Raw genomic sequence first — 17,446 nt, 5'->3', positions numbered from 1 at the left:
AACCCCCCCCCCCCCCCCCCCGGCACCTTGTGCAACCCCCTTTGTGTTTTGGGACCTGACAGTTTCATGTGAAATGTGAAACTCTGGGTTCTTTCAGCGAGAACGTTTGTCTGACCTCATGTTTGTTTCGCGGTGCTGTCAGGGACTTCACAGTAACCTGCTCCGCTGCATCAGGCCTGTGTGTGTTGCCTTCATACGAAACAGTTAATGGTTTGTTACCTTTGTGTGCTGAGAGATTCCCACACACACAAACACAAACACGCACACACACACACACACAGTTTGCAGAGCCAGATGTGGAAAGTTATGAAGTCAGTCATCTCCACTCGGGCCAGTTTTGTAGCTTAACATATTGTAAACACATCAAAGTCTCTGATGGGGAAGCAGCAGAGGCTCATGAAGAGTCGGGTTTAAACATCTGTAGAGAGAGTCGCAACAAACCACAACTAACTAACAACTTCTCCACCGTGGACCGATTACTGAACAGACCCACCAGGCGCATACCCAGGGGCCCCAGGGGCTCGGGGGGCCACAGGGCTCGGGGGGCCACAGGCCTCTGGTTGAAGTGGCTGTTAAAACTTCCCACAGTCCAAGTTTATCAGTGTTGGTCTCTTGTTTTTATTCAACCAACAGTCAAGACCGTAAAATGTTCTGTTTAATCTCATGTATGACAAAGAAAAAAGGTCCAATATTCACATTCGAGAAACTGAAATCAGACAATATTTGGCATTTTTGATTGTAAGATGATAAACAATAAAATCGATAATGAAACTAGATGGTGATTACATTTTTTAAATTGAATTGACAAATCGATTAATTGCATGATCGTGTCGGTTCTAGTCAATTTCCTCCCATGTGATAAAGCTGCGTCATACTTAAAAAGTGCCTCAGGTTTATTATGATGCGATTCAACAAGCTAAATATAATTTATCAGTTAATCAGTGACAGTAAAATGTTGGAGGATGAAAACCACGACTCAGTCATATTATTGTTAAATATATTGTAGGAAAAACAAATAAAATGCAACAACAAATTACATTTTTTCCTTTGTCAAAGACCAAATGAAGAGAATTACAGGCGTGACACTGACCTACAAAATGTGGAACTGTTCCTTTAAGTTCACCACTTTAGATGACTGCATGGCGATCAGTAACCTCCTCAATAGCAGTAACATTCTCAATCAGGGAAAGAGGCCCCATGTCTGGGTTTGCCAAGGGCCCCCAGAACAACCCTCCTGTGTTTATTACCCCCCGGCCGAGCGGTGCCATCTTCCAGGAGCTGTGTTTATTATTGAAATGTGGAGGGCGTCTTCTGTTGCACAGGTAATATATATCCTCACATCCAGCGCGTGAGGCCCAGCAGCTCGCTGAGGAAATTAGGAAAACCGAGGCATCGAGTGTTTTGATGGAAACTCTTCCTGTTTCATGTGGGATGGAGTTCAGAGTCACACGGAGGCTTTTCTGCACGCCGGGCCTCGCCGTGTGTTAACGAGTCACACGGGTTCAGTTCAAAGAGAAGCTCCCGGTGAGGTCACAGCGTGCGTCTCTGCTCGTCCTCGCACAAGCATCTCTACACTCGGCGCCGTGTTCGTGTTGCGTTTTAGATATAGCTTCCATGTGTACCGTAAAGTCTTAATGAACAGACACAAGCCGGCATTGTTCGAGAGCAGCACCCCCAGAAGTCGGCACATGATTCTCTGTCACGTTTACATTTTCTTTAAATAGTAACTAAATCCTGCTCCCAGTCTGCAGTGTTTATTACAAGACAAGTTATTTAGGTTATTCTGAATCTGTGATGCATAATCAAGCTAAAACGGATCAATACATTTCTTCTTAATCATATTTTTTCTCTTTATTTGATCATAATCTTTCTAAATTGATCAAGGAAAAGTTCGATTACAGCTGCAAGTTCAATGTCGGGCTGCAGCTAAGGATTATGTTCATTATCAGTTAATGTGCAAATTATCTTTTCAAGTAATTGTTTTGTCTGTAAAATGTCCTTTACAATTTCCCACAGTGATGTTTTCATTTTGTCTGTTTTGTCCAACCAACCGTCCGAAACCCCAAAATATTCACTTTACAATCATATAAAAGAGAGAAAAGAAGCAGATCCTCACCTGAGGAGCTGAAAACAAACCAACTCTAGAAAAGTTCACATGTATGAAAAAGGTAATGATGAGAAATTATATTTATTTAACCCAAAATCACAAACCAAAAATTACCTTTAAAGAAAGGTCTTTCCAGCAGCATCTGACTCTCTACGTTTAGACTCTTAGTTATTACAGTTGGTTCCTCATAATATCGTCAAAGTCCATCAGGTTAACAGTAGAACAAAATGTTATTTCACTGTTAAACTCTGTCTTCTTGTTTCTTGTTTGTCTCTAGTCGACCAGATCCTGGATTTCATAAACCAGCCTGTGAGCGGCATCGACGGCTCCCACTCCCAGTTCCCCCACATGCCTGACTTTTCACAGGTCACCAGCGACGCCGTCCAGGGCAGCGGAGACGTCGACTCTCCGGAGGCTTCACCCATCAACCTGCCTCCGACCGTCAGCTTTGTCAACGGAAAACATGAGGTACTGTCCACACGCTGGAGCGTTTTTAAAGAGAATACTGGTTTATTTCTATTTCACTGATGAATTTAACGCTGACAGAAAGACTGATTCCTCTTTATTTACTCGACTACCTGCTTTTCTGATCCGACCAGGTGACATTTGAGCCGGAGCAGCCAGAGGAAGCCAGGGGCGATCAGTTTGAGACGGCTACACCTGTTCGGGTAGAAGACGTGGAGGTGGAGGAGAAGGAGGAGAAGGAGGAAGAGGAAAGCACAACTCCTTTTGACTACAATCTCTTAGAGATCCACACAGAGGAGACGCCCACAGAGGAAACCAGTGATGCCGTCACTCATTCTGCAGATTTGTACCCAGATGAAGTTACAGATTCGGGTACGGATGCCGATACGGACTATGACGGAGTCAGAACCCAAGAACCAGATGATCAGACCACCACCACAACCGCCTTCACACACCTTGTTTCATCACCAGCACCTAGCACACCGTCAGGCCCGGTTCTCCCCGGTGTCTCCCAGCCCGTCACTGCTGTGGTCTCCGTCTACGAGGACATGGAAGGTTCTGCAACAGCTGGCCCTGACGGTGCTGCGCAGGAGGGCTCTGCGGACGACGCCGTGCCCACCCCGGCCGCAGACGGCCAGGTGAGCGTGATGACTGACGAGGCCGAAATCGGGGTTCCCGAGCTTCCTACGTCGACCCCAGATACTCGGCCACAAGAAACCACCACACAGACCCAGACTGAAGACTCTGAAGGTTCCGCCTCTGGAGAAGACGAAGCTTCAGGGCAAGACCCACCGGAGACGCCCAGGCTTACCAGCACGCTACCACCGATCCATTCTACCTTTCACACCCAAAGGCCTCAACCTGCGGCGGGTTCTGAGGTCACAGAACTCCCTGTGGTTTCACCGGCTGTTGACACGAGTTCAGAAACAGGTTCAGGTGCAGAGCAGCTGTCCGGCGACGGGGAGGGTTCTGGGGAAAGGGACATTCTGGTTGACCTTCCCAGACAGGTCACCGTTACGGTTTTACCAGCTGCGGCAGCTGTTGAAGAGCAAAACACAGTCCGTGCACACATAAAGGACGTGACCTCTGAACCCAGCACGTCAGAACCCGCCACACCTGCCTCCCCTGCTGCCACAGACGATAAGAAACATCCCGCTGTTACCACCGAGCCTGCACCCACGACCTCCGACGACCACACCACGCACCCCACCGTTCCTTACAGAGACCAGCCTGAACAGTCCACCACAGGTTCCACCACGAGTTCCACCACGAGTTCCCCCACAGGTTCCACCCCAAGCTCCACCACAGGTTCCACCACAGGTTCCACCACGAGTTACACCACAGGTTCCACCCCAAGCTCCACCACAGGTTCCACCCCGAGTTCCACCCCAAGCTCCACCACAGGTTCCACCCCAAGTTCCACCACGAGTTCCACCCCAAGTTCCACCACAGGTTCCACCCCAAGCTCCACCACAGGTTCCACCCCAAGCTCCACCATAGGTTCCACCCCAAGTTCCACCACAGGTTCCACCCGAAGCTCCACCACAGGTTCCATCCCAAGTTCCACCACAGGTTCCACCCCAAGTTCCACCACAGGTTCCACCCCAAGTTCCACCACAGGTTCCACCCGAAGCTCCACCACAGGTTCCACCCCAAGTTCCACCACAGGTTCCACCCGAAGCTCCACCACAGGTTCCCCTAAGTACGTAAGCCAGCCAGCCCTGTCTACCACCTCGCCCTTATACACTTTCGACCAAAGCACCCACTCCGTCCCTGAGTGGGCGCTGCTCCCCGACCCGGCCGCCACCCCTCTCCCAGAGGATTTTGAAGACTATGACAAAGAGATCGTCCCCGCTCTGGTGGAGACGGTTCCTCGCAGACCGGAAGAGACCGAGGCCACCGAGCAGCCAGAGACCGGCACTGACTCGGCTTATTCTGTGGAGGCCAGCACGGTGAACATCAGAGGTAGGTTTTAGACAATATTTGAGGCATTTCTGGATCTAGTATCAGTATCAGAACTATTGTTATATCTTATATTATGGCAGGAATTGCAGATTTTTTTTCACTTTTGTGATATTAAATTGAATATCGTTGGGTTTTGGCCTGGAGAGGTTTTGGAAACTGATCGTGAGAAAAATGCACTGAAGCTAAAGCTGAGTTAGCATCATCTTGCAAATAATAGAACAGCATTTTTTTTTGTGTTTCAGTGTAGATCTAATTAGAATCAAATAAAATGTAGGTTGGACTGTAAAATGTATTTTATCATACCCTTGTTTGGTACATTTTTATATGATATTTTCAAATGGTACAAGAGAAAAGGATTTGAGGGTGATGAGTTTGCTGAATAGCATTAGCATAAACTTTTTTAAAACCAAATAAAGCAGAAAAGAGCTGCTAGTGTTAGCTTAGCCTAGACTGGCAAGGACAAAATAATGTAGTTAGCTAGCTGCTAATGTTATGCTCCCTGACTTTGGAAGTCACTCGAGGATACTGCTATAGGCAGTAAGCTAGTTAGCAGGTCATGCTAATGTTAGAGCAGACAAACTGTTTAATCTATTCCTTACATTTTTACTTTATTGTTGGTATTTTCAAACAGTACAAGAGAAAAGGATTTGAGGGCGATGAGTTTGCTGAATAGCATTAGCATAAACTTTTCAAAAACCAAACAACGCAGAAAAGAGCCATTAGTGTTAGCTTAGCTTAGGCTAACATAATTTGTAACCCCACAAAATAATGTAGGTAGCTAGCTGATAACCTTATGGGCCTTGACTTTTTTACTACCACTACTATAGGTAGTAAGCTAGTTAGCTGGTCATGCTAATGTTAGAGCTGACAAGCTGTTAAACTAGCCCTGCTAGTGTTGTTAGCTAATGGTGCAGCTATTAGTCCGATTTTAATGGGTTTTCATTAGCATTGTGTCTTTTGTGTAGATCTCCTGCCGTGCACAATCAGTGTGTGTCAGAACGGAGGCTCCTGCTACAGGAGGGGAGCACAAAATATCTGCGTGTGCGCACCTGGATACACCGGACAGCTGTGTGAAACAGGTACACACACATATATATAACACACAAAGACGGGTCATCTCGTGCACTCTGACCCCACACTGACAGACAGGGGATGTGGAATAATGCCGGCTTGTGTTGTGCGTCTGCAGATGTTGACGAGTGCCAGTCCAACCCGTGTCTGAACGGAGCCACCTGTCTGGACAAAGTCAACTCCTTCACCTGTGTGTGCCTGCCCAGCTACGCAGGAGAGCTCTGTGAACACGGTGAGCTACACTTTAATACAATGAGTCTTACTTACAGTCATACGACAGTTAGTCCTGACCAAGTAACGTGATTGGACACGTATCACTCCGCTTTACAGGTGTTGTATTAACCGTTAATCAGCGTCACATTAACGGTCGTTATCGACTTTAGATTTTAACGAACAAAGATGAAAATATTTCCAGATATAACATTTGAATTAAACAATGTCTGGTCGTCAGCAGAGGATGAAGGGAAGAAGCCTGGACACTTCAGCGCACACCTGAGCTAACGTGTAGACAAGGTAGCAAGGTAGTGTGCACTGTGCAGGTCAGGAACATGTTTATGTGTTGCTTAGCAACAGTCCAGTACCGGCCCAGTTGCAGAGCTATTTGTGTTGGCGTTAGGGTTAAGGTTAGTCAAATAAATGATAAAATAAACCAATAAATTATAATCTGTTGTTGCTTATTTTAACATTATGACGTCGTAGAAATGTTTTATAAAAGTAATATCACACTCGAGGTTGTGATGTCATCCTGAACATCAGCACGGCTGTGATTCGGTCACAGGTACGACGCTGCAGGATTAAATAGTTTTCAGCATCATTTCTATTGATCACTGAAATAACTGCAGAACAGATCTGTCACTTTTTAAAAACTAAGACAGAAGAGAGAGAAAGAGATGAATAAAGACACAACCCATAAACTGGTTTGTGGGACTGACACTGTTCAGTTGTACACACTCGTGCACACACTCGTGCACACACCGACACACATGCACACAGGTGGACACAGCTTGTGGTCTCTGCTCCTCAGCTGTCCTCCAACGCTGGGCGTCGCCTCCTCTGCAGATTACTTCCAGCCGCTCGTCCAATATTTCTGTCATTACTCAGCAGCTAATCGAGGCTCAGGCAAACAAAGAGACTCCAAGGACAAATATTTTCCATGAAGATTTACCAGCTTTGGTGCTGAGAGTTTAACGTCGCTCATATTATTCTAAGAAAATGAAAAAATGAAGTGATAACGCCAAACTCTTTTTTTTTTTTATAGGGCAGTTCAGTTGTTGCTGTGAAGTCGTAACATTGAACCACTGGACGAAAATACACTGTCCATCAGTTCAGCTGCTTTTACTGACACAGTTAATAATAAGTACAGTGTCATTTCTCAAGCAGTAAAAATTAATTGTTAAAGTTTTGTTGGAGTTTTTTCAGTGAACTTGAACTCAACACTTTCTTTCCGCTCGCTGGCTGTTACCAAGCTGAGAGCCAAACAGTAATACAGCTACTTACATGATCGCAGCATACACACATGTATATATGATCAAATGACTCTAAATATGTAATTAACTGCAGTTTAACATGATTTCTTTCCTAGTTTCAGAGCTGAGGACGTTCAGGTCCTTTACTAAACTAGACTTATTGAAGAAAGTATAGTGATAATAAATGAGGTAATCCTGAATATAATAATAGAAAGAATAATAATAGTAATAATAGAACAATATAATGATAATAAAAATGATATAATGATAATTAGATCATTTATTTGATATCCTGTCGATGTAATGGTGATATATCTCACAACAAAAATATGATAAGAATATAAAATAGTGTTAAATAACATGATAATACTGTAGTGATACTATGACAACCATTATATACAGTGGGATGCAATATGTATTATTTATTATAGTATATATTTACATATATGGGCAGAGCACAAATATAAAGTGGCATTGAATTAAAATACTTCATCAGAATGAACTTTCTAGTTACTTTCCAACTCTGATCATTGAAGGTTAAACTGTTCATATTTTATTGGAAAATCAATAAAACCTTTTCCTGAACAGTGAAATCATTAGATGAATATTCTTGGAATAATTTTAGTTTTTGTCCTTCATGAGGGTAAAAATGGAAAATATGAGATTTTGAGTGAAAAAAGGTTTTTATTTCCAGGCTGATCGAGCTGCTTTGTCTCGTTTTCACTCTTCGTTTCATCATCAGCCCTTTTTCTAGAAGGTGTGGTGAATAAGACGCTGAAATCCCAGTCTGCAGGGTGGATCCATGTGCAGCCTGCACAACATATGAATTACTGGCTGCAGCAGTGTGTAGTTTACACATCCACGTATATGCAGTAGTTAGCAGTTAGCAGACAGAGCAGCAGAGACACATCTGTCCTCTCACAGATTTCTGCCAGTGGAAAAAAAGAAAGGGAGAAAAAACAGATAATTGCTGTATTATCTGGCCACAGAGCTTTTGCAGCTGTGTGCCATTGAATCGTTCCTGCTCCGGCTCAGTCCGGCTCTCCTTCATCTTCTGGATGAGGCAGTGTTTGGGCCGGCCTCCTGCACGCACCCTGATGCCCTCCATATATCAGAGCAGCGCTGTGCTGTTTTCAAACTGCCAGAAGCAAGAGTCCGGGAATACAGCTCTGCATTTATTAGTGGGCACGGAGACCTCACCTGACCCTCCAGGTGGCTGCACGGCGGGGTTATAAAGACGAGGCGGGGCTGACGACGGCTGATGCCCGAAGCCTCGACAGCAACTTTCCATCACTGCTTCGTTGGCACGCGCTTTATTCTGAAGGGGACTGATACAAAACGTCCATTGTTTACTGAGGCGGACAAAGCAGAGGGGCTGATTATACAGCTTACACTCATTGTACATCAAACTAAATGTGTGTGTTGTGCATTAAGTGTGTGTGTTAATGTGTTTGTGTTGGTCTGACCTGCAGACAACTGGAGAGTTGTGACGGTTAATGAAGTCCAACTGTGTGTTACTGAGCTCATTCAGTGAGGGGGCCATTATTCCCCAGCTGGACCTCAGCTCGTTCTCTCTCTCTCTCTCTCTCTCTCTCTCTCTCTCTCTCTCTCTCTCTCTCTCTCTCAGTTGTTGTGTAGCTTCAGCATGGACTCAAATCAGCTGTAAACAACATTATAATCAAGTTAAAAATAAGCAGCATAAAGACCCTTGTTCCACACTGAGCTGTTGATGTCTGAAGGGTGCGCTTGTTTCTCTGAAATTTGCAAAATGGCTGCTAAAATTCTTCTGGTTGGCCACTCAGAGTCTGCGAGGTGTTGCTCAGTGTGTTTTCATACGTAACCTGTTTGGTCTGGGTGTTTGTGACCGTCGGTCAGACTCTTTTTCTGTTTATATTTATATTGATTCATTAAGCCCAAAGTGAGCTGCAAATGAATCCAGTGCCTCAACACAAAGCTGCAGGTGCATTAAATAACATGGAAGTACTTTGCAGGTGAGCGCCAGAGAAAGACGGAGAAAGAAACAGCATGGAAGGAGAGAAAGGTTTCTTAAACAAGAAAAAAGTAAAACCAGATAAAAGAAAAGTCCAAAGTACCTGAGCAGAATAAAAACTGTAGAACATATAAAAATACACATAAATAAAAAAACATCTCAAATCAACATTATGCAAAAGCATCTGACAGTAGGTGAAGAGAGGCAGTAAAAATAAAACACGTATCAGACTTTACCAAAGGCTGAGACAAAGAAATAGAGTTAAAGGAAGTTAAAGAGTCGCAGCGTATGAGGTCCGGAGTGTCGGGGCTCTACTAGTGAACGGCCTCAGTCACCAGCCTTGACCTGCAGACCTCCTTCCACCCATCTCAGTCGTCGGTCGGACTCTCACCAGTCTGCACGTCGGTTGGAGATTTCCTGCCTTGCAGTGACAGCAGGACAAGTCGTCGCTCATTTGCATCGTAGTGAACAGAGGGCTCGTACACCTGCATGGGAGCGCTCAGGTAGGCGGGGGAGGTGCAGCAACAGGAAGCCAGGAGAGAGTAATGAAAAGTGGAATGACATGAGCTGTCTCTGGATGAAGACCAGATGTTCTGCTGCTGCTGCTGCTGCTGCTGCTGCTGCTTTTTGGACCGTGTGCAGAGGCTTTAATGTGCAGGCTGCAGCTCTGCCAGAAGGGCGTCACCGGAGTGAAGGCCAGAGACGACCAGAGGCTGTGAGAGGAGCAGAGAGCTGATCTTTGGGATGTTAAACAGGGAGAACTGACCTGACTGAGTGGCTGGAAGTTTGTTGGTTATCAGTTCCCCAATAAAAAGTGAAAGACATAACGATCCTCCTGTAATATTATGGTACACAACGTTCCTATCTCTATTCGGCAAAATCTATGATGCATGAGGTTCAGTTGAAGTCTGAACTAATAATTCTCATCATCAGTTACTTCTTCATGAGCTCTGTAGAGAACATAAAGATTCATAAAGTGCAGCATTAAACTGCCGTCAGACACCAGAAACACATTTCCCCATGTGGCTCTATGCAGCTCTGACATCACAAAAACTGTCCAATCAATGAGCCTCCTGCCTGCTCCACGTGACTTCGTATTTGCACCTGTATTGTGGTAAATCAGTGTGAATGCAGCCTGATTGTTGTGGTGTTGCTAGGTGGTTGTTTGGTCTTAGATGCTAAGGGTTGCTAAGGTGTTACCTTGGTGTTTCTAGGTGGTTGCTATGTGGTTGCCACGACTTTCCAGGCAGATACTGAGGCTTTAGTAGGTGGATTAAAACGGTTGCTATGGCAAAGAGCATGCTCTGTTTTACAGACTGTAAACTGTTTAGTAGATAATGAGCTAACAAAGAATAAATCAGCACCAGAAGTAAATATTACTGCAGGCTGATGTTTCTGTTTGATAAGAAATGTTTGCTTTTGTGCAGATGTTCGAACAAGTGACTCGAACTTCTTATCATGAACACTTCTCTAACTGTTCCTCTGTCTCCCCCCTGCAGACACCGAGGTGTGTGGATTTGGTTGGCAGAAGTTTCAGTCTCACTGCTACAAGTACTTCACCCACCGTCGGACGTGGGACGCCGCTGAGAGGGAGTGTCGTCTGCACGGAGCTCACCTGGCCAGCATCCTGTCGCAGGAGGAACAGCTGTTCGTCAATCGTAAGTCCGTGACGTGGCGTTTGAGCTACGACTCCTGATGTGACGATTTAGGAGGAGAAACTAAAGCTAAAGCTAAACAACTGCTGTCTTAAATAACTGTAGATTGAACTTTTTTTTACTGACATTTACTGACTAACTGTAATTAATAATATTTGGAGCTGCGGCGACACTTTTCATCAGAGGAAAAGCAACAGATCAATGACACAGGGTCTGAAAAACAATCACATGGTGGTCCAAACTGTTTGCTGCAAACCCCGATTGCATTTTAGAAAACTGCCTCCAGATGTTTAACTTTGACTCATGGCTGTGAAAGAAACATTTATAATATTCAGTGAAGCGTTATATCAGATGTTTTTGGTGCATTTACATGGAATCGACTCCAAAGTTTAGCTACCAGGACAAAACTCTGAGATCAAGGTTGTTAAAAAACTGACTTTGTCTTTAAATGTTGAGACTTCTTTCTGTGTCTCCCATTGATAAACTGAAGTACGTAAACAAGTCCGTCTGTTAGTGATGCCTCAGCCTCTGTAGGTCAGTGCACTTTAAGAAAACAGATCCTCCAGCGTCTGTAATCCACCGTCGTGTGTTCAGAAGATAAAAGACGCAATAAAACGTTGTCGGTTTAAACAGAGTTTCCACAGAAAGACGAGGCCGACTGTGTCTCAGCAACATGCAGACCGTCTCTCAGTTTATTGGGGAAGCTGATAAAACAGTTTCCTCTGCCTCCTGCACTTTCATTAGTTCACACTGTTGATTTGTCTCCTGCTGAGAACACACCTTCAAACCACGAATCAACAGACTATCTCCCCTAAAAACACTGGTTTGATCCTGATCGTCTTCGTCCCTTCATCCGTTAACCAGCTGCTCTTCTCCTGCTCTGTTTCCTGACTTCGTTAAAATCTCACACCCGTCCCGTCTAATTAATATTCTGCTGTGTTTCCCCCTGTAGGTCTGGGCAGTGATTACCAGTGGATCGGCCTCAACGACAAGATGTTTGAGAGGGACTTCAGGTGGACCGACGGCAGGCCGATGGTAAGACCAGCCCGCAGTTTAATAGAGCTGAGTGTCTGTTTGTATCTGTGTTGGACGTTAGTGGTGACATTCACGGTTCCCAGAGGATGAATCATGCTGACTGGTGATTTCCTCTAGCGACTTCATGTGGTTGACATTTGTGATTTTGAGTGAAATGTCTCGGCAACTATCGGATGGATCGTCGTGACATTTGGTTCAGACGTTGGCGTTCCCCTGAGGATGAACCATGGTGATCCTCTGACTTTTCTTTTTTCAAGAAGCAGACAAGGTGCAAAGTTTCGGGCTGAAACGTTTAGTCGATTAATGACTGTGTCAATAAACAGAAAATGAATCTGTCAAGAAAAAATACCAAATATTTTTCTCTAATATTAAACTAAATGTCAACGGTTGATCAAACAATCTGAAGGTGACTCATTAGACCAGTGTGACTGACATTTTTCACTGTTTTTTTTCACATTTAATTTCATAAACAAAACAATCAATTTAAGTTAATTGAGAAATAATCTGAGGATTTAATTAATAATTAAAACTTTGAGTGACAGGTGGATGAGCCTATCCACTGAACTCTCAGATCCACACAGGCCCCTCCCCTTTGCCCATTTTTGCACGAGTTAGGGGCGGAGTCAGGCACTGCCAAGATGACAACAGTGAAGCAGCTCACTGAGCTTCAGAAACCAGTGGGTGACGTCACAGAGGCGGCGTCCATCTTTATTTACAGTCTATGACGCAAACAAGCATTAAAATATCTACATTTTATTCAGGAACCAGCAGCTGCTCTTCAACTCTGATGCTTTGAAAATAAGAACATTTTTTGCATATTTTATTTTATGGCAGAAAAGAAACTTTAAAAACTATCACTTCCTGGGTGCAGCTCCGTCTCCACGTCATCGTCTCCTCGGTGTCTTCAGTCACTATGTCCGATCACTGTCACACACACACTGAGCGTCTGCTGGGAAACGCTCAGCTGTTCAGGCATGTGAGCTGGATCACGCAGTGAAAGTGATGTGAGCTCAGAGCCTGAAACCCGACACCGGGGGTTCTGCTGTTGTAATGTGTTATCATCAGAATAGAGGCAACACCCTTACTGTTGCTGAGATTTTATCCAGAGCAGCTTGTACCTACAGAGAGTGCATGTGTTCTACATGTATGTGTGTGTGCACGTGCAAATTTTCTCTTCTTCTTGTTTTTATACGAACCGAAGGAACTTTATTTGTGCATCTAAAGCTCAGAGAGCTGTTGGTGTCTTTCAAACCTGCTGCGCTGATGTTGGTCTCAGCAGCGCGACCCTCTGGTCTCTGTGAGAATTACATCCAGACACATGTGTCCAATAATCACCGTCTCCTCTCGGGGACGGGCAGCGGCTCCCTGTGTTTGAGCTGTGTTGACTGTGGCAGGGAAACGATGAAGCTGTGACCCAGTTTAAACACGTCCATGTATGGATTGGATAATAACTTCATGTTTATTGCAGTATTTATTATTGTTTTAGAGTTTCACAATAAAACTAAAAGCAGTGAAAACTTGTGTTCTGGCAGCAATACGACCACTGGAGGCCGAACCAGCCGGACAGCTTCTTCCAGTCTGGAGAGGACTGTGTGGTGATGATCTGGCATGAGGGGGGGCAGTGGAACGACGTGCCCTGCAACTATCACCTGACCTTCACCTGCAAGAAGGGAACAGGTGCGCACACACACACACACACACACACACACACACAAAGAAACTCTCATTTGTTTAACCCCATAAACTACACATCATGTCTAGATAGATTGATCTCCTGTGTTCCTTTTATCAATTTTTCAGTTACTCAAATATGATCTTGATGACGGGTCATGAAGCAGTTTCAGACTGAAATATCTAGAATATAAACTGTGATATGGATTAACATAAAATATGGATGTTCCCCTCAGGAGGGTTATATAACTTTATATCTATAATATCTCTAATAACTTTGCTGATTCTCTGACTTTTCATCCATCATCAGCACTTTGGTTTACGACCCGATACCTGTTGCACTATGTGCTTACTGCTAATTAGCAAATATAATAATGTAGTAATGTGCTAAACTAAGCTGGTGAACATGCATGAGCTCAGAAGTGTGGCCTCACAGAGCTGCTAACGTGGCTGTAGACTCTTTGTTGTAGGGTTTTATGATCAGCTGTTTGGAAGCCGTCCAACAGTTCTCTGATCTCAGATTGTCCTTTAATGCATCTCCAGGAGGTTTTATTATAAAATGAAAGCCAAAAAACTTTGATAAGAAGCAAATCAGTCACTAATTTAGGAGCTCAGTCTGTAAACCTGTAATATGCTTTAGAAATGTCTGGCAGTGACGTTAAGAACACAATTTATATTTAGTTAGCATGACTGTGAACGCAGCACGGCGTTCTGTATCACAAAGTAGAGAAGAAAACTCTGTTCAGCTCAGCAGAGCAGATCTCAGACCTGTTTCCTGGGTAAATACTGCACTTGGACTGACTCTGTGCTCTGCACCACTTTACACCTTATAAATGGAGTTATTTAAAACTACATAGTCTCATCCCATTGGTCCATTTTAAACTTTTAACTTCAGTTAATGTTGTGACATCTGTGTTTGTATCTGATGCTGTTTGTGCTTTTGTTTGTCTTTGTTTTTCTGCCACATTATCACTTTATTTTTTTAAACTACATGGATATATTTTCCTCCCCTGCAGTGTCATGTGGGCAGCCCCCCGTGGTGAAGGATGCTCGAGTGTTTGGAGCCATGAAGCCTCGATACGAGATCAACTCCCTGCTCCGCTACCACTGTAAACAGGGCTTCATCCAGAGACACAGCCCCACGATACGTTGCCGGGCCCACGGCCAGTGGGACACACCGAAGGTCACCTGCATGAGCCGTGAGTGCTGACGTCAGGGTCTCCGGACCGGAGGGCGACGTACTGTTTCATAATAACAAGGCTGTAAATTATTTTCTCTTTTAATTCTTTCCCGTTTTGTCTTTCAGCCGCAACTTACCACAACTCATTTACTCTCCGGCGCCACGGCAACCAGAACAACGAGCAGCAGAGCAGACACTACAACTACCACGTCCATCACTCCAAGAGTCATCAGAAACACAGTCAAAACCAGGAGCAGCAGCGGCAGAGTTACAACATCCTGCAGAGCCTCTGGAACCCGTTCCAGAACCGAGTCCAGAGGGAGAAGAGGGAACCGCAGGACCAGACACAGAACCAGGATCCCATCAGACACTGATTCTCTTTGTGGGTTTCTATTAATCGGCTTGGCGGCAGGCGGGCCGCGTCAGTGCAGAGGCATCGATAGACAGACGGAGTGATGTACTGAACTGTCTATGGATGGCTCTGAAAAGGACAAAGGGAGACGCTTCACCAGCACACTGTCCACAAACACTCCAGGATCCGAACCGTCACACTCGTGAGAATTTAGTTCATTCGTAAAGTTAGTCTCAGAGCTCTCAACAGGAAGGCCGGTGCCTTCATGGCCTCACTGTGTGGTTAACCCAACAGTCAAACACCACACGGGTGGGTGGTCTGTGAAACTCTAGTGAGTCATTGTTCTCTTCTCTGGACTTCTCTGTTAACCCAGTGCCTTCTGGGAGATCTCACTTTATAGGTGCCCCGTGTAAGTCTCTTTTTCTGTCAACAATCACAGTTGTGTTCAAAGGGAAAACGTTGCGTTCAGTGCATTTCTTTTATCGTTAGACATTAGCAAAGCAATTTTTTATTTTTTGGAAGAATTTTAAATCTACTAATTGTTTACGTCCGTGAGAGAAAGTGTCCAAGAAACGGTGCGACCTGCGAGGCGAAGGTCACATGACTGATTAGGAAAGCTAAGCTAGCACTATGGAACATGTCTGTTTGTTTCCTGCTAATGTGAGGAAGGTTTCCAGCCTCCTCATCATCGCTCCACACACATCTCATGTTTCCTGACGTTTTTACTACGTTTGTTTCCGCTGCACTTTTCTTTTATTTTGCAGTATTTCCTTCAGATTTTTTTATGCACAAATTGAAAATACACATAAAAATAGGTGGATGAAAACACAGCTATTGTTATAGAAGCGCAATGCTAAATGGGTGAAATACTCCTTTGGGTTCTTCTTCACTGTTTTACCTTCATACAGTACAAGGAGACAAGCTATCAAGGCTACCAAAAAGTAGCGTATTGATAACTTGAGTGTATCTGTAACCCTTGCCCTGCGAGGTCGTAGCGGTTTTCCTCCTTCATGCTTTTCTTGGTGTTTTACAGCATCAGAATCAGGTTCATCATCAAACAGGTTTTCACATTACAAGGAATTTGTTTTGGTGTTTTTGGTTCATACCAATAAACATAGTAAGAAGAAAAATATAAAGATGGAGCAAAAGCAGGTTCTGCAATTCAGGTAGCTTAAATATAAGTACGTTTTTCAATATAATATTTACATTAATGCATTTCTCCACTTCTTGGCTCGTTCAAACGGCATCGGCAGGACTGTGCTTCACGTCCTGACAACCACTATCAAAAACTGTTGCTCTGCGGCGCCTCTAGTGGTCAGAAACTCCTCAGGGCACCTTTCATTTTGAGAAAAATACGGCACATACAAAATGACCAGTATAATGTCAACACAATATTCACTGAAATATCTGTGGTTTATTTTTTCATGAGCTGTAGTCCAGTAGAGTTTAGGATTTAGATGATGTTATTGATCGACTATAAAGACCATGAACGCATCACTTTAAATTATTATCACAGAACATGTCCAGTTTGTCCGGCCTCAGTTCGTGCAGCTTATTACCACCCATATCTTTAACTGGTTGATTTCCCTTGTAGATTTTTGTACAAAATATTTTTTAGCGTAGAAAAAAGGTTTTTAAATGAGGGAGGGGAGATTTAAAGAGCGGCACACAGAGCTGAGGGAGGACAGTAGATTATCATGAATGTGTGGTGTGTGCTGTGGATATTAATCATAGGATATATAATATAGATACTATATGAAGCCATAAGAATTTAACTTATTGTATACTTAAACTATGAATGGACTGTGATATTAAACAAAGGTCATTGGAACTGAAGTGATTCTGTTAATGACGACTTCCTTGCTGTTTACAGATTCTGCCGTGTTGTTTCCTGCAGAGGGAACATCTCGTCGTTTTCAGAGACGTTCGCTGCATCTGTTTTAGCGCCGTTAGCTGAGCTGTTGATGCGTTTTCACTTTCGCTGTGACCCGATGAATTCACCACCAAAACCAACATTTTCTACATTTATGAAGTTGGGTTTGTTTTTTCGTTGTTGTTGTTCTCAGCTTGATGCAGTGTGTTGCTTCGGAAACTGTTTTTAACCCAACAAATAAGGGAATGTGAAAAAGACGCATAGAGACGAATTTTTTTTTTTTTTATATGACCCTTATGAATTTATGAATTTTACCTTCTTTTCCCATGTTTTCCTTTTTATATATTGTTTGTCAGTGTATATGCATTTTTTAAGAATCTTTTTCTACTCCATGTGGTTAGTGGGGTTTACTGTGTCTGTGGCACAAGAGCTTATTTTTTATGTAATCATTGTTTCTCTCTCTGTTCAAGTTACTGTAAAAGAAAAAAAAAAAGTCCATCATCCTGGTGTCAATGTCGTTGTCAGCTGTGTGTGCAATAATATGAACTCTTATAACTCCACCTGAGCCGTGTGTGCAGTTTTATTTCTGGTGTTTGGTACTTTTCTTGATTGATTG

The 17,446-nt window shown here is 43.9% G+C and overlaps 1 protein-coding gene across 3 annotated transcripts in view; it reads left to right on the top strand.

Annotated features, from left to right (window-relative positions):
- vcanb (versican b) overlaps positions 1–17,390 on the top strand; it is a 30,678-nt gene extending 13,288 nt beyond the window's left edge. The window contains exons 8-17 of one of the 3 annotated variants that reach the window (XM_087177338.1): positions 2,385–2,575; positions 2,707–3,820; positions 3,881–4,537; positions 5,503–5,616; positions 5,727–5,840; positions 10,564–10,722; positions 11,672–11,754; positions 13,287–13,431; positions 14,442–14,624; positions 14,732–17,390. In XM_087177338.1, coding sequence (XP_087033464.1) covers positions 2,385–2,575; positions 2,707–3,820; positions 3,881–4,537; positions 5,503–5,616; positions 5,727–5,840; positions 10,564–10,722; positions 11,672–11,754; positions 13,287–13,431; positions 14,442–14,624; positions 14,732–14,979 — 3,008 coding nt within the window. In that variant the 3' untranslated portion in view covers positions 14,980–17,390. Of the gene's footprint in view, positions 1–2,384; positions 2,576–2,706; positions 4,538–5,502; positions 5,617–5,726; positions 5,841–10,563; positions 10,723–11,671; positions 11,755–13,286; positions 13,432–14,441; positions 14,625–14,731 lie in introns of all 3 variants that reach the window. The other 2 variants (XM_087177337.1, XM_023419039.2) reach the window with 2 other exon arrangements.
- Positions 17,391–17,446: the final 56 nt, after the last annotated feature.

This window comes from Seriola lalandi, unplaced genomic scaffold (genome assembly GCF_002814215.2).
Source record: "Seriola lalandi dorsalis isolate HSWRI2012SDOR001 ecotype SW California unplaced genomic scaffold, Sedor1 jcf7180002054590, whole genome shotgun sequence".
Classification (NCBI taxonomy): domain Eukaryota; kingdom Metazoa; phylum Chordata; class Actinopteri; order Carangiformes; family Carangidae; genus Seriola; species Seriola lalandi.
This window is presented reverse-complemented; position numbering and strand designations above follow the sequence as displayed.